This window comes from Puntigrus tetrazona, chromosome 13, assembly GCF_018831695.1.
Source record: "Puntigrus tetrazona isolate hp1 chromosome 13, ASM1883169v1, whole genome shotgun sequence".
Taxonomy (NCBI): domain Eukaryota; kingdom Metazoa; phylum Chordata; class Actinopteri; order Cypriniformes; family Cyprinidae; genus Puntigrus; species Puntigrus tetrazona.
The window spans coordinates 12466002-12486300 of NC_056711.1; the positions used below are offsets into that span (position 1 = coordinate 12466002).

The 20299-nt window shown below is 37.1% G+C and overlaps 1 protein-coding gene across 2 annotated transcripts in view; it reads left to right on the top strand.

Annotated features, from left to right (window-relative positions):
- The window catches only part of brf1a (BRF1 RNA polymerase III transcription initiation factor subunit a), a 35092-nt gene extending 15431 nt beyond the window's left edge, over window positions 1-19661 (top strand). For both annotated transcript variants that reach the window (XM_043255844.1, XM_043255843.1), the window contains 8 exons: window positions 1308-1568; window positions 8646-8707; window positions 8982-9063; window positions 9169-9224; window positions 9312-9574; window positions 15780-15831; window positions 17134-17293; window positions 17984-19661. In XM_043255844.1, coding sequence (XP_043111779.1) covers window positions 1308-1568; window positions 8646-8707; window positions 8982-9063; window positions 9169-9224; window positions 9312-9574; window positions 15780-15831; window positions 17134-17293; window positions 17984-18021 — 974 coding nt within the window. In that variant the 3' untranslated portion in view covers window positions 18022-19661. The remainder of the gene's footprint in view (window positions 1-1307; window positions 1569-8645; window positions 8708-8981; window positions 9064-9168; window positions 9225-9311; window positions 9575-15779; window positions 15832-17133; window positions 17294-17983) is intronic.
- The last annotated feature ends 638 nt before the right edge of the window (window positions 19662-20299 follow it).

Here is a 20299-nt window from a genome sequence, read left to right on the forward strand (position 1 = left end):
ATACAGTAAAAACTGTGATTTTTAAGAGATATTATTACCAATTAAAATAAAGTTAGGACAAAACAGTTACATTTTCAGCAGCCGTTACTCCAGTCTTCCATTTTTTTATGGGATGCTTAATATCATAATTCTAATTTTGTTTATAACATTTATCTAAAAACATCATATAGCACATTATTTACTGTCACTTTTGATTGAATTTATTGCTTTGCTGTTGAATAAAATTATTTCTTTTGAAGAAACATCTGCACAATAAAAATAAGTAAACTGTGTAGAACAAATGATATAATATACAGTAGAAAAATAATTTATTATTGGATAAACCTGGCCTGCACATACAACAATCAAAAGTTGGTCTAAAGATGCCTTTTTTCTAATGTCCTAATTGAACTGTGGCCTAATCCTGGTTTAGGCTAAGCCCTGTCTACGAAACCAGGCCTTACACTGCTCTGTTTAAGCTACAGAAATACAGACTGTGCAGTGCAAGTCCAGATGGGAGCACATAAAGCAAAGGAATTCCTTTGTAAAGAGTGTTGAATGGCTGTTGTGTGGAAAGCCTTTAAATAAAGACTGTTTGAGCATGTATTTTGCCAATTAGCATATTCCAGATTTGTCCTTAGAAGCTGGGTAAGAACAAAGGTAAGTAATGGGTAATCAACGTGTGTATAAATGCTGAAAAGTGCCAGTGAGAGACAAAATTATTGGTGAATGACACCCAAAATGTTTGCGTTTAAAACAAATAATAATAATATTCTTGTCAGAATTGCTCTTTGCTTGGTGACTGCTGTTTTCTTTAGGAAATGGAGTGTTACTTCCCTTGTGCAGAAATTCTGTTTATGTTGCTGTCCAATTAGCTCCTTGTTCAGCAGCACCCACAATCAGAGATCCAGTGCTTCCCCATGCGTGTTATCTCTCTCTCTCTTTCTCTCTCTCTCTCTCTAATGTAGTGATTACAGAAAGGGGAACTAATTAAGACTGCGAGCGTGGGTGTGTTTGTATGCGTGTTTGATTGTCTCTTTTCATGCGTGTGTGTTCGCTCTACAGTAGTGTGTGCATGCATGTGTTACTGCGGGCAACTGTGTGTGTTTGTATAATTACTTTCACCCCTTCTCAGCTGGATCATAGCGTAGTTTAAAATCAAAGGACGAATACATCTAGTTTTGTTTTAATTAGCAAAATAATTTAATTACAAAGGATAATTCACTGTGTTTGCATACAAGTCATTTCTCTCTTCTTATTATACTCTTGATTTTCCTGCAATGATTCATTTGTGATGTGTGCATATTTTCTTGCTTTTATTTTTCCAGATGATGTGATTTCCTTGGCATCGTCCAGCATTCTAGTTGGTGATGAGGAAGGAGAAGATGATGAGCTGAGGGCAGCAGCATCTCACCTGTGCAGTACTGTAGGCGAAGAAGATGGAGATGGCAGTGAGCAGGATGGAGATGGAGAGAGAGTCTCTCCAAATAAACGGCCCTCGTTGGCATTATTGCTTGGAGCGCTTCCCACTGCAGCCAGTTTGGGCCTGCCCGAGTCCATCACCAAAATGAGCGAGGAAAAGGAGAATGGTAGGAGTGCGCTTGTATTTTAATACTGCACAAACGATTAAATTCCACAGCCAAAGCTCTAATGTTAAAACATTGGCAAGGTCAAGCAGAGAAGTAGTGGCGGCAATGGAATGACACCTTTATGAAACATTAGTGTTAACTGGTGTTCATTTAATCCACGTTTTTCTTAATGTTCATTCCACACTTGCTCACATAATGAGTTTAAGCAGAGCAGTTAAACTGGAGTAACTTCTTTTGTAAACACTGATTGTAAACGCAATAATCCACTTTCATTTAATCCACTTTCATTTTGCATTCATTATTTAGCTGAACATTTGTGCTAATACCTTGAAAGTAGAAGGAGAATTTTTTTTGTAATCATCTACAGTACTCATGTCATAATAACACAAATAAGTTAACTGACAATGTGGAATAAAACAGAATTAATGTACAGCAAAAGTAAAAAATTAAACTGGAGTATCCATTTTCTTAGCACTGATGTTAATCCGCTTTCATTACTTTTCATAAATCAGTCACAAAAGAAAAGTGTAAGATCTAATTTGATTCCAAACACCTTCATCCCCACATTTGTGCCATAAAATATATATATATACTATAAAAAGAAGTGGGTTGTAACTGAAGAAACTCCTTTTCTAGACCTTCACATGAATCCATTTTTAATTTTATTTTTTCACTTTTAATTCACACATTTGTAATGTTATGCCATAAATAAAGGAAGCGGTGTAGAACAGGAGTTCATCTTTTAAGCATTCACATGAATCCGTTTTCGTTCTAGATTAAGCCTTCTTTTACACAATTGTGCTGTAATTACATAAATACAGTATATGACATGGACTGTAACTGGAGTGACTCCTTTAGTACACATACATTAATCCATTTTTGATTCACCTTCATTCACACATTGTGCTGTTATGCCATAAATACAGGAAGTGGAGTAAAAAAAAAACCATGAAGTACTAGTTTTCAAAAATTTTGATCTAAAGCAAGAGTTATCGAGCCTCTGCATAACAGAACTCAAGAGTGACTTATTTATCTGAAATGATTGCGTTATCTTATGTGGTTGTTGCGTTTGCGCTAAGTGAGAGCATTTGAGAGAGAGAATAAGACTTTGTTGATCACAGGCAGAAGAGCTGCAGCTGGCAAACTCCTGGGGATAATGTGCTGGCAGGTTGTCACATTGTGTGATTGGCTATGCGAGCAGCTTGTCATGTTTTCGATTGGTTGTGGTGATCGTAGATGATTTGTATGGGGCGGAGGAAGAGGAAGCCCCCCTCCACTCTTTGAAGCACTAATTGAACACAGCACCTTGTCATTAGCACACTGTCTTTCATCCACCCAGTACGGGTTGCTGTGTGCGAGTTTGTTTGCCCGTGAGACCCGCTCAAGCAGTGCGTTTGTATATTTTGCTTTGGTTTTTGAGTGGGGTTCAGGAAAATCATGACTCAGAGAGGAGGTATTTTTAGTGCTTTTGTTTTGCCCAGCGTCTATATAAACTCAAGTGAATGACTTGTAAATTGGCAGCGATATGTCATTTATTTTACTCAATTTCCTTATTTCTTCTGTGTGATTTCATATGGGAGCTGACAATATGGCTCTCTCTGTGTGTGTGTGTGTGTGTGTGTGTGTGTGTGTGCGCACTTCTGTCTTGGTTCTGTCTGCTTCAGCCTTTTCTATCTGTTCTCTCTGTTTATTTGTGGGTAGGCTCATTGTTCCATTCCAGACAATAAGATGCTTGTTAGAGTGTTCTAGTTCTTCTGTGTGAGAATGAGAGTGAGCTGAATGTTGTTATTTAAAAAATGCAAAAATGTGTGTGATGTGTCAGTATACAGTATATTGCATCAGAGAGGGATAGAGAAATTCATTATCACCATTAGTGTCACCATTAGTCTTGTCCTTCATAATTTTCCTTAAAGGGATAGTTCACTCAATTATTAAATGGCTTTCACTAACACTCATGTCATTCCAAACTTGTTTGATTTTCTTTCTTCTCCACAACACAAAGTGAGGAATTTTTTTTGTTGATGGTTTGTGACCATTTTGATTTTCATTGTGTGGACAAAAAAAACACTGACACTTTAGTTTATTTATTTTATATATATATATATATATATATATATATATATATATATATATATATATATATATATATATATATATATATATATATATTTTTTTTTTTTTTTTTTTTTTAATAAGAAAAGATACTCGGTTTGAAATTGTGTTAGAATGAGCAAGTTGTATACGGGTGCTTGAAGGTCTCCGTCCTTTCCTCTTCCTGTCTTTTATTGTTTGTACCTTTTTCTTTTTGACTTTTCCTGTTTTTTTTTCTAAGGTCAGTTCTCTTCTCTGAGGATGTCAAAAGGGTTTCCCCTTTGTGTGTGTGTGTGTGTGTGCGTGAGTGCGTGCGTGTGTGTTTGGAGAGAGAAATCCGGTGCTGCTGTGTAATGCAGTGTAATTCTCTGAGGGGGCGGAGGACCTGTGGTCTTAACAATGCCGCAGTGAGTGTGAGTCTCCAGATGGTCACTCACTGTCCTCTCCGGCCCCCTTGCTGACCACACAGTAGGAGACGCCAGAATATCTAGTTTTACTGTGTTTCAGTGTTTCTGTTTTTCCTTTTGTTTGTTGACCACTCAGTTTATTAAGTTTATTCTAATTTCTAGTCCCTCTGCATATTTATACTGTTCACTGTTTGCCTGTAACATAACAATCTTTGCATCTGTCAGCCTCCTTGGATCTTCAGAGCAGGAGGAGAGAAAAGACTTGTTCATTTACACTAGGAAAGAGGGATAAAGTGGGAGGAGATAGATGAAGAGAGGAGGGGAGGGAGAGGTGCCTTTCAAAGGAGAATGAAAGACAGAGTAAGTGTGTGAGTGACATTTATTCTTCTTGTTCGCTTTGAACACATCCTCAGGACAGCTGTTAGGGGTTTGTAAAGGACAGATGGGCCAAAAGTGATGGTAATTTACATTCATAAGGCCTTTATAATACACACAGATGTGCCTTTGTTTGTCTTTATAATGATGTTCATAAGCACAATGTTTATAATAATGTCACAGATCACATGGTTTTGAGTTGCCGTGTCCGTTTGTAGGTCTTTGGGTTTTTTTCCTTTTGATATCATTATTTATATAGTTAACATGAACAGAGACTTGTGCGTATCTAGACTATTATACAGATATAGATAGATAGTTGTGCATTCCAATCAGTCTGGGTTTATCAGGTTAATAAGAACTAAAACATACAGCTAAGTAAAACAACAACGTTTTTATGTTAAGTTTGCAATGTAAAAAAAAATGTGGTTTTCAAATAAACTGTTCATATATATACACTACCCCTTTATACCCCTCCCCCCTTTATTATTTTACTTTTGTAAGGACACATTCATAAAAAATTACAATAAATTCAATTTTACAGTTTCCATCATAGATTGCTAAGAGAAATGTATTATGTAAATAGTTTCCACAAAAATGTTAAGCAGCAGCATTCGTAAATGTTTCTTAAGGGGAAATGTGCATATGAATATAAAATTGTAATTCTCTCATCAAAAGTACATTTAAAATCTGCAATATTAAAAAAAATGCAACTTAATTTTACTTCTCCATAAAAATGTACATGAATATATCATATCTGATACATCACCAGCCATAGCCTAGAGTATAATTTTACAAACATTTTAAAGCTGTGAAACTGTTGTCATAGCAACACTGTGCTAGTTGTAGTGAAGTTTTCAACATGACACATTTATGATTTATAATGTTTCCATTCCCTTATTTTTCCTGTGATTTGATTTATCTTTATCGTGTTAATTCTTGTCTCATATTTATTGCTTTGTTTTCTCCTAATGAAATGCTCTGTAAAGCACTGACAGTAATGTGATGTCATCCGACAGGGACACTGCTTTCTTTGTGAAATACAACATCATAAACGTGTGACTGACTGACAGATGTGTGGAGAGGGGAAAAAACCAAATGACTGTGGGAGGCCCTATGCATGTGATAGACACGTTCACTGTTCCGTTAACATGCACTGACAGAAAAATCTGTGTGCGGACCCCTGTGAGGCTGTTTTCCTGTCTAGATTTAACACCTGAAGAGCAACCGAACATGTGGGAATGGGAAATCTCATGAATAAAGTCTGTTCGAATCTTTTTCTCTCTCCTTTTATCTGCTGTTACATTTCCATTTCCATTTGATTGTAAAAGAAAAATGTCCAACCCTCCCCCCTTTTTTTCTCTGTGGATGTACAGTAGAGTGTGAAAAAGCACTTGCATATATTTTCTCTTGACATTTTCTCACTCCTGTTCTCTCTTTCCAGCCTCTGGGCGATATAGACAGTTGTAGCAGGTGTGTGAGTGGGCGAGGGGTTTCCCTTGGGAAGTCACAGGGGTAAGGAAGGGTCAGTTTTTAATGGGCCTGTCTGCCCTCTTCGCCTCCAGAAGAAACCCCCCTTCCTCTCTCATTCCGTATCCCTGCATCTCCATTGTGCGTCTTTTCCTTTCCCTGAGCTCAGCGCTTGTTCTTCTGACCCGCCAGTCAGTTTGAGTGACGTTATCAGATGATTACTCTTTAGCACAAGCAGAAGCTCACCAAATGTAAGAATTGTCCAGGGAGAGAAAGAAAGGAGGTGTCCGTCTGGTGATATCTTGAAATATCAGTGCGTCTTTAGTCGGACATCGTGCTTGACGCTGAACAGGTGTTGGTGTCAGTGGAACCTCTGGAGATGAGGAGGCCCTGTGAACTCTTTCTGAGCGCACGTGGAAACGCTAATGTCTAGGTGGACTACATCATTCAGAAACTTTGCCTCAGGATGGAAACGTTTTTACATTTGAAGAACAGGGAATAGATGAAGAGGGAGAATGATTAGTGTTTGGTGGAGTCTGTCATTTGTTGTTTCTCTTCTCTGTAATTTTGTTGAACTTGGCTCCTTTTTCTGCTTCTCAGGGTTTTCAGGTTGAGGTTAAAGGGACAGTTCATTCAGAAATGAAAGTTGATTATTTATATGTGTGGCTTTATTACTTCAGTGCAACACAAAGTTATAAATTTGGAGATTATATTCTTACGTTTTTGAACAGTTTTAAAAAAACAAAACAACTAAAAATCAGCTTGGATAAAGCACCATAAAAGTAAAACTATTTCAAGTTGTACAATAATTTTGTGCAAAGAATAGACTAAAATTAGTCAACATTCATTTAAAATTCCTAACCCTACTTTCTGCCTTAGTGATGTCCAGTGTGTGTTTTTTATTTTTATTTTTTTTATATCATCGAATCAATTGATTTGGTTCACAAAAACAGTCTAAACTATTCATGTACAAATTGGACTGATCCAGTTTTAGAATGAATGTTGACTACAGTTTTTTGTTTTTATGGAATGTTGCAGTGTTTATTAAAATAAATTGAGTGCATCATTATTTTTTTAGCTTTTATAAACTTCATGTGCTTTAGCACATGACCCAATCTATCAAGCCAATTCGTCAACCCAATCACTTTTGCCTGAGAAAATCAAGTTCTACTCTTGCTTTTTTCTTAAGACGCCATTTCACTCAGACATTCATTACAACAATGAAGAAAAGACTTTTTCATGGTGACTTAAGTTACTTAGTAACATGAGGGTGAGTAAATGAGGACAGAATTTTTGGGTGGGCTACATATTGAGTGGCAGTGCTCAATACCAAGTTGATACTGAACAAATATTAACACTACTCTTTTTCTACAGGTATATTTAGCTGTATAAGTTCCTAAGTGCTGTCTGACAGACAAGCAGCTGCTGTCAAACACTCATGCATATGCATATGTCTTCAGGTAGTACAGCTGCGCATGTGAACACTTTAAATGCTATTTTTAGTCAAAATGCCTTTCCTGGCAAGCTGCACATAGTTAAGTAAATGTCCTAAGTAAATGAAAACAGACGGGACAAAAAACAACATTTGAGCATGAACACAGCGTTAATCCTAATGGGTAAGACAGAGACTGTACTGCTGGTTTTATTACAGTTTGGCTCTTTATTCATCTCTTTTCTTGAATCCAGCTGCACCTGGTAGTCTCCCTTTGGTGTGGTTTTATTTTGCCTGTTGTAACTAATCTCTGCTATTCACGCTCTCACCACATCACACACATGTGACTCATGGCACAGTGTGTTTTGATGTGCGGTATTGGAGGACTCTCTCTGTGTGTTGGTTTAAATGTGTTTTGTCTGTGCGTGTTCAGATGCGGTGAGAGGAGGTCAGGTTTCTTGACTCATGGGATCTGCTGGCATTGAGGGGCCCCCCGTTCAGAACCGAGAAAAACAGAATTTCCCTCTCTTTCTGTGCTTTTTCCCCCTAACCCCGTCAGAGAGAGAGAGAGAGAGAGAGAGAGAGAGAGATGCTCTATAAAGCAAACTTCTGAAGCGTTGCCAGCAATCTCCAGGCAGAAAGAAAAGAGTAAAGTTGGGGGAAGGGAGGAACTGGACCTGGAAAAGAGAAAAAAGACGGAAGGCAGAGAGAGAATAACCCTGGAAGTAGCTACTGTAGAGCCACTGTTATAATGATCCCAGCAGCCCCAGTGGACTATCCAGTAAGATTTGCTGCAGGGCAGAAACCACAGAGAAACACACATGTATTTGAGTTTAGTTTGCCACGTAGTTTTGCTGAGGGACATTTTATATGAAGGTTTTAAGGTTGCACTGCAGTGGGATTTTCTGTATATATCCACTAACCTAATTGAACAACTGGCTCAGATAACTGTTTTCTGAATGGCAGCAAAAATATAAATGCTAAAGCTTTTATTATGCATAGTCAGCATGTGTTTCGTCTTAGGAAAGTGAGACATTGAATACACTTTAATTATGTGGAGAAAACACAAGACGAGCCTCTTTTTGTTTTTCTAAATCAGCCTGAATGAGATTCACACATTTTTGTTCTATTTTTTTTTTTTTTTTTGTGATTTTTATTTTTGTTAAAATTCTGAAAAGAAAAAAATATTATAAAATTATATGATAATTAAACAGGGAAGTTTCTGTGCACAAATTTATTCAGGCTTGTGATGTCCTTGTGTCGACAAATAAAATAAATATAACAATCCTTGTTTTTCTCCATCAGACGTGGAGGCTGAAAGCGGTGAGCTAGATCTCAGTGGTATCGATGAGGATGAGATCGATCGGGTGAGTTTTGACCTCACTATGGTAATGACATGGTAATTTGCTTTGAAAGCAAATACAGAGGTGCTTAAGCTCATTTTTGAAGTCTTGTCCTTTGGGAAAATCAGCATCATTGTGGTTCTGTAAAGCTGAAATCTGAGATGGGATTTCACATTCAAAACTGAATAATGGGATTACATTATATTAGAGTTGAACTGGATAGGTTGCAATCTACTCTCTGCATCTCGTCTGCCATGATGTAAGGTATTTGAATAAAGTGTTTCTGTTTTCCTCTCAGTATATCCTTAATGAGAAGGAAGTTAAGGTGAAGACTAAACTGTGGATGCTTCAAAATGCAGACTACCTCAAAGAACAGAAAGGTGGAGGAGATTGAAATTTCCAATGTGTTCATTTTCACCTTGACAAATACTTTTAAATTGAGTTTGGAACATTTTGTTAAAGCAAACACTTTTGTTTTTCTTCAGAAAAAGAGGAGAAAATAGCAAAAGAAAAGGAGGAGGGTACATATAAAGAGCGTAAGGTAAAAAGGCACTTCATAATGCAGGTGCAGTTGTCAGGGTCTCAGATGTTTTTGTGTTTACCTTCTTATTTTTATGTCATCTCAAAGCCTAGAAAGAAGGCTCAGAGGCGTGAGCCCATCAATGCCAGCACTGCAGATGAAGCCATCGAAAAGATGTTGGAGCAGAAACGCATCTCCACTAAAATAAACTATGATGTTCTGAAAGACTTGAACAAATCCAGCCCAAAAAGTCCCACTCACCAGACTGAAGAAGCTTCTGCTGGAGCCAAAAGAACCCCCACGGCCCGCCAACGGAAACCCCAACTGACTTCACCCAAGATTGGCAAAACGATCAGCAGCTTTGGCAAGAGGTATGGAACTGTAAGAGAATGGTTGTCCTGTCTCGATTTATTTCTGTTTTTCTCTCACTCCCTGCTTTTTTGGATTTTCTTTTTTTGCCCACACACCTTCAATTACACATTCAGTTTTAAAAAATACTTTATACTACATAAATCTGCCATCTATCCTAGAAAAATCCCAGCATCACAGTCTAACCGCACAATGAAGCGAAAAAATCTTTCATGTAAAAAGTGTTTATCCTACGCCGCCACAACCACAGAGAGTGACTAGACATTTTGTGTGGTTTCTATTTCTTTGTGTCAACCCGGGTTGCCCCTCCCACAAACAAAATCTTATTGTCTAAAAACGCATTCAAATATATTCTGATTGGCTGTGATAATGTTGCATTATGCAACATTGCGAGACAGACAGATTACTTGGGATGGGGAGATTTTGTGTACACAGAAAGTGATTAATTTTACTACAACAAAAATATTGCGAATGTTTGTTCTGTCATTTAGTAATCTTGTGTCTGAGTGTTGATGTGGACGGTCTAAAAACAGATCCACTCCTATTGATACACCCTGATTTTTTTTTTTTTTTATATAGTTTTCCCACACCCCTTTTTTTTTCCTGTAACTAGCTCAGCTCTTTTTCTTTTCAATGCTGAGACCAACATCTAAACTATAGACCAACAAATATACAAAAGACTGTACTCATTCTGTCTTTATATCATTTTTATCACTATATACACAATGCTTAAGAAAAATGCATCTGCCAGACAGAGTTTGCCTTCATTTCATAAATCACTGAAATAGGTTGAAGAAAAATGTAAGCTTTACTTCAGCTTAGTAACAGCAAGCTGTCTAATGAAATTAGCCTATAATGCTACAATTCTTTGTGCTTTGACGTTTTTCAGGCTGCATTAGTAAAGCGTGTCATGCAGATCACATGTTTTTGTGCTTTTAACTGGTGAATCTGTCTTGTTGATGCTGGTTTCTGTCACTAATATAACATCTTGTTATACCCACAAATAATATTATGGTATTACCATGGATTTTTGCTTCTCAAAAAGATAGATGTTTTTTTAGACCTCTGCTGCTGTAATAGTAATACAGTGGTATCTTTGAGGTATATGTATGAACTGTGGTGTATGAACAGTTTAATCATTCAGGGCCTGATAAAGCAACACTTCTTGTGGTAGTATAATCTGCTACATAAGAAATCCTCATCAAAACTGTAAATTCCCATATGTGGAAATTTTTAATGCAGAGTTGTTAGATCGGTTTTCTTGGAAAAGCTAACTAGCATATCACTCATGACCCTCAGATAGAAAATCCCTAGAGCTTTGTAGGTCAAGCTGCAAGAATGAAAGGTTCTTATGTTTGTTTCTCTCTCCTTTTTTTTTTTTTTTTTTTTTATATCCTCTACCCTTTTGTGCCCTTGAGCACAGGGCAGGTCTGTTAAGAATAGCCCAGTCTGGGCTAAATTAACTGTGGTGTGTGTGTGTGTGTGTGTGTGTGTGTGAGAGAGAGAGAGAGAGAGAGAGAGTCCCATGCATATGGTCAGTCGTTCTGCTCTATATTTAGTTTGTAAATGCTGGTATGGAACACATTAAAGTTTAGAGCACATATTTAAAGTGAGGCCCCACTGCGACCCACTCCCTGGTACCTTCCTTTTTAGAGAAAATGTGTATGTTGTACTACCATGTGCTCATTTCCATTCATGCTGCTAGTCTTTGGCTGAGTGCTCTTCTAGGTTGTCATTAGTCATGGATATATTCTCTCTTTAAGGAGAGGCTCTTGGTGGCCCTGTGCAGAAAATGTGCTCCACCTTCAGTTTGTTTCTGACACCGTGAGGCCAATATCAAGGAACAATGAGCAACTCTCTCTTGTTTTATTTTTTTCCTTTCTCTCTCTTTGAGTGGCCAGTTTTATCTGTGTGTAGTGTTTTTCTCGTTGAATGAGTTCCTGAAGTGAACGGGATAGATCTGTTGAATCATTCATTCTGAAAGTAGCTTTTATGTTTAGTTTTTTTCTGAATGGAAAGGTGAGCAATCTGAACATCCTTTTAAAAGCCATTTACACTGTTACCATGCCAGTCTCGCTCTCTCTTTCTCAGATTTTCTCACCCATAACAGCCTACAGTCTGTTTACTGAATGGAGTCTACCTGAACGAGACGTCTGTATTATTTAGTGACTTGGCGTTTACAGCTCAAATATGACCTTTCCTTCCTTTTTTCATTTTTTATTCATTCATTTATAGACTCTTTCTGCAGGTGGGCAATATAGCTTCAAAAAGGTTGAACAAATTTTTTTTTTATGTAGTTTTAATTTATTGTACAATATTTAATATATATAAGCTATATTAAATTGTTTTCTGAAATAATATATTTAATATATATATAACGTATAATAAATTATAACGTAATGTTCTGAAGAGGTGTATGTATATGTGTATTTTTATATATATAATTATATTATATGAAATGGACAGTTTAATAAATAAATATAATTTTTGTATCACCAGCAAGGCCATTGATAATAAACTATTATATTCCACAGACCTTAACTCACCGTTTTTTTGAAGCTTTCTTAAAAGGTTTCCAGTCCTATTTCAGCTGAACCTGAATTTATCACAGAAACTCAAATTAGTGTAGTTCAGTGTGCTTGTGTGTTTGTGTGTGTGTGTGTGTGTGTGTGTGTGTGTGTGTGTGTGTGTAATGTTCTGCTGACAGTAAAGCCATTGTATTCCTTTCATTCCACCCTCTGTGACACACTGAGGTATTGTGTACTGTTATACACGCACACACACAAGACATGCAACCTCCCTTTTCTGTCTCTCTGCTGTTATTTTTTATTTTATTTATTTTTTAAACATATTCCGACATCCCGCAATTACCTAAACATCTGCTGGTCTGCTCATCCCTCCATAAATCTGAACTTTAATTTTAATAAGTCTCTCACTTTCTCTCACTCTATCATCCAGAAATAGCCTGTATAATTGCCCCCTGCTGTTTTAACTACCTCTCCCTCACTCTCCTCCCACCTTTTCTGGTCATTTTCTTGTCCTCTCAAAAATACCCACAGCTCAGCATTTATACAGTTCCATGGAGATTACAAAAAGTGTGAGCGTTTGTGTGAGACAGTGTTCATTTTTTTGGGCTGAAATGAAAAGGATTTCATTAGAGTTGAAGGTAAGGCTTTCTGAGAACCTGAGATGGATTACACTCATTGTTGCAGTCCCCCTTTGTTCTTCCAACACTTCCTCTGTATCCATACATGAGACCATCTCATGTTAGACATTCACACCTGGAGTGCCAGAAATCGCCATCTCACACCATCACACATCTGGTAATTAAACAGTCTCCCCTCTCGTTCTCTCAGACAGCTGTTATAGACTCTCTTCCCAATTTTTTTCCCTTCCTTTCTCTTGCTTCCGTCTCACTTCCTCTGCGGATCTTTCTGCTGTCGGCTCGAAGTTTCTTTCTTAATCAGCTTACTTGCAGAAAACCTGCATCTCTAGAGAGAGGGAGAGGGAGAGGGAAGAGGTGAGCTGTCTGCTGTCTGTGAGATCAAAGAAAGTTGGGTTTTTCTCAAGGCTGAATTGACCCAAAAACGAGAGGAAGTTTTCGTCATCCTTGAGGAAAAGAGAAATCCTTATCTTTGCCGGCAACCAATGCATGCTTCTGAGAAGACACCTATTTCTTAGGCAGTGTTTACTCATGCTTTCATGCACTCAGCGGTAATAGTGTCAGCCTGCTGTCATACACCTTCAGCCCAATCAAATAAATGCCTCTGTTGACATCAGCCGTTTAGTCGTACACTGAGAGCAGCGTGATGCAGAAGGTCAGAGTAAGTGCTGAACGGTTTTTAATGTTCTGTGAGGAAGCAATGGAGTCATTACAACCACAAACCAGAGACTCTGGAATGAGGTCATGCGCACATCATTACAAATGTTGGGAGGAAAAAATAGATATCAAACAGTCTCACAGTATCATAGCAATGTTCTCAAATCTTTTTTTAGCCTAATTCTGAAAAGAACCAAGGAAGGAAAATCGAGTAGCGCATCACAATATATCAGTTTTAAATAACTGTCACAAGGAAGCACAATATTATTGTATTGTGACCCAGATATCAATATACTGCATCTGCAGGTCCCTGATTCCCACCCCTAATCATTATTGTTGTGCTCTGTGTTTGAATAATTGACCCACCCAGTGGTGTGAACAGTTTATCAGCCCTTGACGCACATGTGAATCTGTGTGTGTGTGTGTGTGTGTGTGTGTGTGTGTGTGTGTGTGGAACAGACTGTTTCTCAGGAATAGAATGTTGTCGCTGTGTTTTGGCTCTGACTGCTTGTTTTCATGCCAAATACCGCTCTCTCCCCATCCCAGAATGCACTGTAGCATCAATAGGACACTCGCATGCTGGGCTGTGAAGGACTGTCAGCCATGCATGCCTGTCTTACTGACTGAGAATCTGAAGGAATCTTTCCATCTATCTGTCGTTCTGTTTACCATTCTGTTTATCGTTGCTTATCGCTCTATCCTTTACTAGTTGATTTATATTTTTTTCTATCTATGAGATCTTTCCATTGTTCGAACCTTTAATCATTTTATCTTTCTTTCATTCTATCCATCTTTTTATCGTTCTGACCATCTTTCTGTCTTACTTTCATTCTACTGTTCTTACTATCATTCTAATAATTTTATATCCTCCTTTCTGTCATTCTACCCTTTTGTTTCATCCACCTTTCTTTTGCTAATTTTATTCATCTTTTGTTATATCCATATTAATATCATTCTACCCTTCTTTCAATCATTCTATCCATATGTTATTCAGTTTGTTCTGTTGTTCTATCCTTCTTTCTTTCCTTGTTTCCTATTGTTCAGTACATTTTTATCCTTTCTGTCCATCTTTCAGTCCTATTCCTGTTCTTCTTTCTGTAGTTCATTATATAATTTCTATTATTCTGTTCATCTTTCTATCCTTCTGTCCATTTTTCTATTCTTCTTTTGTCATGCTATCAATCCTACTGCCTTCCTTTCTGTCATTCTGTCCTTCTATCATCTTCATATCTTTCTTCATGTTGTTCTATCCTTTATTACCTTCTTAATTTGTTTCCTTTCCTATTGTTCAATCCATTTTTCTTTCTTTCTAACATTGTCCATCTGTTCTTTTTTCTATAATTTTATCCACATTTCTATCCTTCTTTTTGCCATTCTATCCTTCTCTATGTCCTTCTTTCTTCATGTTTCCTTTCCTATAAATCAATCCTCCAAAAAATCTTTATTCATCTTTCTATCCTTCTTTCTATAATTCTATCCTGATTTCGTTTTTTGTCATTCTATTCTACTTTCGCTCTTTTTTTTTTTCTTCTTTCCATCATTCTTTTTTTCTTAATCTTTCTGTCTGTCTGTGAGAGAGATGTTTGAGTTGGGTTCATTATGTGCATTTTAGTAGATTCAAGACGGCTTGTGGTTATATAAAGAGCACTGTTCCCATGAGAGCCGAATCTCTTCTGCATATTCAAATGTATTATCAGGAGAATCATATGATTCTGATTAGCGTTGTTTATGCTGCGGGTTTAGTGCATCATATCCATACTTCATTAACATATTTTACATTCGTTGGAATAATGAGTAAACTCATTATTCGAACTGTGCCACTGTATGTTGACTTGCAAATACTGAGATCGAAACTGCGTCTCTGCATTCTTCTGTGCTTGTCCTGTCCCCTCTTTCTCTGTCTGTCTCTCGATCTCCCCCTCCTGTTGTCACCCGAGCTGCCATGTTTATTCCACTGGGAATTTTACAGTGAGAGATTTGAGGTAGACTGTAATTCAAGACGGGACTTGTCCACGTCTGCCAGCACATGAAAATGTGCTAGATGCATTTTGCGTTTGAAAAACACTGTAAAATACATTTTTACCAAATGTACAGTGACATTTCATTGTGTCTCTGTGGGTCTGTATACTTTTCTGGGTGGATAGAATTTAAATGACGTACATTTAGGGAATTAATTTAAATAATGTGTCAAGATTTGCATTATAATGAGTCAGTGACTTAAGCAGTGTAGCGAATTAAAAAACAGCAGAGTTGATGTAAATATTGAGTTTATAGGACTGGATAGTACGTAATGTTTGACCTTGTGTCAACTTTTAAGGAAAAACTCAGCCATGTTGTCTTAATGATCTTGTCTGTATGTCTTTTTCTTTCTGTCTTGTGTCTCCAAGGTTACAGCCCCTGGTGTGTGCACAGCCCTCTAAGAAGCTGGCCCTCGATCAGGTGAGTGAATTTAAATCACCATCCTCCCTACTAGCACATCCTTGGCAAGTCTCTGGATCTATTAAACCACTTTTCCTTAACCCTCAAATCACCCTCTGGCCCAGAGCTTCATTTAGTTTATCTCTGGTGCAGGAAAACTGCATTAGGGTGACCTAGAAACAGGTTTTTTCTTTTCATGTCTAAATTAGAGAATTATTTTCATCCACCGAGCTGCTTCTAGATCAGCAGTCTAACTCTGAGCCGACACTCAAAGGCGCCAGTTTGAGGTGGCATATATTAAGCTAATGTACCGCCTCGGACTGCAGTGGAAAGTGGGCCACTGACATCTGGACTCTGAGGAGGCCTTGATGACACATGCTCTTTTCTCTTGAATCCTACTGATCCCTTGCTGTCGTTCTGGTCCGTAGACTGCTGGAGCTCTTGAGTGGCCCTGTCACCCTCTGGCTGTGTCTTCCATGATGCTTCATCTTTCTGTATGTCAGAGTCCTTGATCTTTTCCCCTCTGTCTTGTTTTTCTCTGTTATTAAGTCAGTGTGTCTATCTTATCTTAGTCTCTGGTTTTTCTTCTACAACTTTTAAAGTTGTGTGTGTGAGAATACATAATCAATGGTCTTTTGAACCCAGGGCAAAAAAACTACCTCCAGGGGTCAATACTCTGTTAACTAGAGAACCTCTTGCCATTACTTGACAATGGCAACTTAACCTTTGTGATTGATGATATTCCTTTTATACCTTGGGAAAGTAAACGATTAGTAAATTGACTAGCTAAGTTAACTGCTGCTAAAACTAGTGATGAGTAGTGTTTTCCTCATTTGCATGATAACAGAAGCACAAAGTTGAAAAAGAGTTAGTAAAGGGTGTTTTGTGAGTATTTCGAAATCACCAAATCCAAGTTGGCAATACTGACTATTAACACAAAGGTTTTTTTTTTTTATTATGCGCAATTCATTGATGCTTTATATCTGAAAAACATATATGCATAATTGTTTAGTCACTTCAGCATTTTGCTCTTTAATTGCTGTCTTTAATTTATGACAATGAGTAATTTATACAATACAGCCTCTTCATTAAGAAATTACTCTATAATTGCTCTACCTCTGAGAAGACATTACTATTGAATTCGTACTTTTCAGCCCTCTCCAGCTAACCAACCTTTTTTCCCTATTCAATCTATCAGTTCCACACCACATTTTTATCACTCACTAAATACCCTAGAAACACGTTGGATGATTGGCACCTGGATGGTTGGATGAGCTGGAAATTCAATCTCTTGTTGATTTGTCTTTCCTTCTCTACCTTTAGAAAGGGTTTGGTGCCCCTGTGGCCACTCCTGCTGCCCCATCCCAAAATACTGTTGTTGTGGAGAGCGGACCGGTGGCATACGAAGAGCCTGCAGATGAAGAAGAGGATGATGAGGAGGACGAACGCTGTGTCAGTGCCATGCAGTTAATGGGCGGCACTGGTAGGTGAAGCAATAAAGTCTGTCCTTTTCCGTGGGGATACATTTTTAACATTTCATAAAGGCACAGTCCTTTTAAACCAGTGGTATTTTAGCAATATTTATGGGTAGTTGATGTATCAATGTGTCCTACGGTGTGACAGAAAAATCTAATAATAATTAAAAAAAAGAATTTAAAAAAAAATATATATTATAAAGAAACCTCTCTCATGCTATTTGCAACTAATAAGAATAAAGATAAATTTTAGTTTTAGCAATTTTCGTATTTAAGCTTTCTATTAGTTAGCTGACAGTATGCATATCTGATTTTTATTTAAAAGTCATTTCCGCTTTATTCTAATTAACAAAAATAGTTCTGATTTCTAATAACAGCGCTTTAGGTTTTCACCCTTTTGTGACCTAATATAGTTTTTCCAATAAAACAAAACTTAATGTTTTCCGTTACACTTCGTATTAATGTTGTTTTTTCATTAAGAACATTATCTTTTCTTTTATCATTAGCTAACGCTTATTCAAAAACATTGCATTTTGAATAATTCTAAACCTATGCAAGTATAATTCTCTCAGACTCCTGGTTGAATACTTTGACTTCTTTTGACAAAAACATCTTCATTTCATGCTCTTTGTGTGTGTCTCTGTTGTCCAGAAAAGAGATCCCAAACTTTCTGCATTCCTCTTCTTTCCTGTCTACAGATTATGGCTATGAAGTGGATGATGATGATGGCTTCTGAATCCAGAGGGCCTGTGGGAGCACCATTGGAGAGGACACACTAACGCTTACCCAGCTGCTTACTCTGACCCCAAAACACACGTGCAACCTCCATCTCATTACCTCTAGTGTCCCTGCTTATGTTTACAAGATGACAAAAAAAAGAACTTTTACACACTACAGAGACTTGAAAAATACAGCTTTTCATTTAACGTTCTTCCTTTTTCATAGGTGTGTGTTCTGAGCTCATATGCACCAAGTTAAACACCATTTAAACTCACAGCACACAAACAAGAGAGAGTGTAAATGGATGCGTTTGTGTGTGTGTGCGTGTAGGGATTGAAAGTGATGATTCTCTCTTTGGAGTGTGTAAGCCTGCTAGCTAACTGCATTACTGTGTGTTTTAGGCTAATGATGACATATGATCTTGCACATCTAAAGCGATTAGCCCACACGAGGCTCAGGCCTCTGTGTGGACAAATGTGTGCATGTACACGTGCCTTTAAATATTGCAGTATACAGGCCTGGAATAGTATTGTGCTGATTTTCTGGGCCAAAGTGTTACATTTTAAACCAGATGTAGCTTTATGTGCTCGGTTAAAATGGATTAGAGACAGTAAAATATGATTCGTAACAGTGTTAAATTTTGTTCCGCTGCTTGGCTGGTTTTCCAGTGCTTTTTTATTATTATTATTATACAGTTACCTACTGGTATGGTAGATTTTCCAGTTGGACTATTGAAGTTTTTTTTTTTTTCAGTATAATGCTTAAATGGTACTCTAACTTTTATTTTTGATTTGATAGTTATTGTTTTTCTGATTTAATATAGAGACATAGATATCAAACCAAATGAGAATACTTGAAAAATTCATTCCAGATAAATGCTGTTAAAGCGTCATTAAATCATTTTGAACATTTACAAAAATGCAAAATACATATATATACACACACACATTTTTTTTCCAAAGAAAAATGTTTACATTGCTAGATTGTTTTGAAATGGACTGATGTCAAAGAAATAATATATTGATAGTTTAGTATTGGTCTGTTAATAAGGAAGAATGAGTGTTTTAATTGTACCATTTGTATCTCCCTTAGTAGGATTGCTCTTTGAGAACATTTTACTTTATTTATAGTTTGTACTTTCCGAGACAAGATAAGAGTGAGATTTTTTTATTTACTTCAGTTGGAAAAGTATTTGAAGGGTTTATTCAATCAGTCATGCCACAATACACATAGATATTACTGATTTAAAACCAAATAGTTCCAAATCTGATAAATAAAAGTACAGGTTACATTAAATGTTAAATACATATATAAGTAGTGACTTTAATTTGGGAGTTTTGATTTCGGATTAGACCGCAACCTTGAGCTGTATTGAAATCAACAATTGATAAATACTTAATGTCTTGGTGATTTCTTGCATGTATAATAAAAATCATTAGTATGCAATCCATCAGGATTTTCAAAACTGGACACATTTATAGTTTTATTTTGTTCTTAAAGTTTAATTGCATTTTGCTCTATACTATTACAGCTATCTTGATTTTGGAGTCAGATTGGTTTTGAAAAAGTAATAGTGAGATTAAAACAGACTGAAAAAAAGTGTTGAGTAAACTTAAACAGTATTTATGGCCAAAGAAATAAAGAATATTGATTATGTGTTATGTCTTCTGTCTTTGTTTTTCATGGTGATCACTGTATATTTGTATTTTTTGTCTGCCGTTTATAATCTGTCTGCTGTCTGTCTGAGTCCTTCGACACTATGACCTAAAACAGGCTATCTTCACCGCCTGTGGGTACAGCTTTCTGGGAAATAAGGCAATGAAAGAGTTGAGCATCTGTTTTTAGGTTCATGAGCTCAAGGCTGTTATGTTTTGGTTGGCATAGAAACATGAGCAATAGTAATTGTATGATCCCACTGGATGAGACCTTAGAAAGGACCTCACTCTCATCTCTGCAGGGCAAGGGCTGCTGGGATTTGAAGTTCTTAAGGTCATCTGTATTTACTAGATTTGATGAGCGGCTATTTGCTAGCCTTCAAGGCTAGTAAAAACTATGAGAGGAAAGAAACTGTAACAACAACAACTATTTTTGTTACATATTCTCTTTTGTTTTACATGTTGGATACAGAGAAAACAGTTTATCTGTGAATTTAAATATTTACCCTTTGATACTAATGGCATATGATGGTTCGGCATCCTTTGGGAGGAAATCTGTCTAACGCTTTGATCAATAACCACACAAACCCTGAGTGGAATGAACACGGCCCAGCTCACCTCTTCACACTCCTGTCTTTC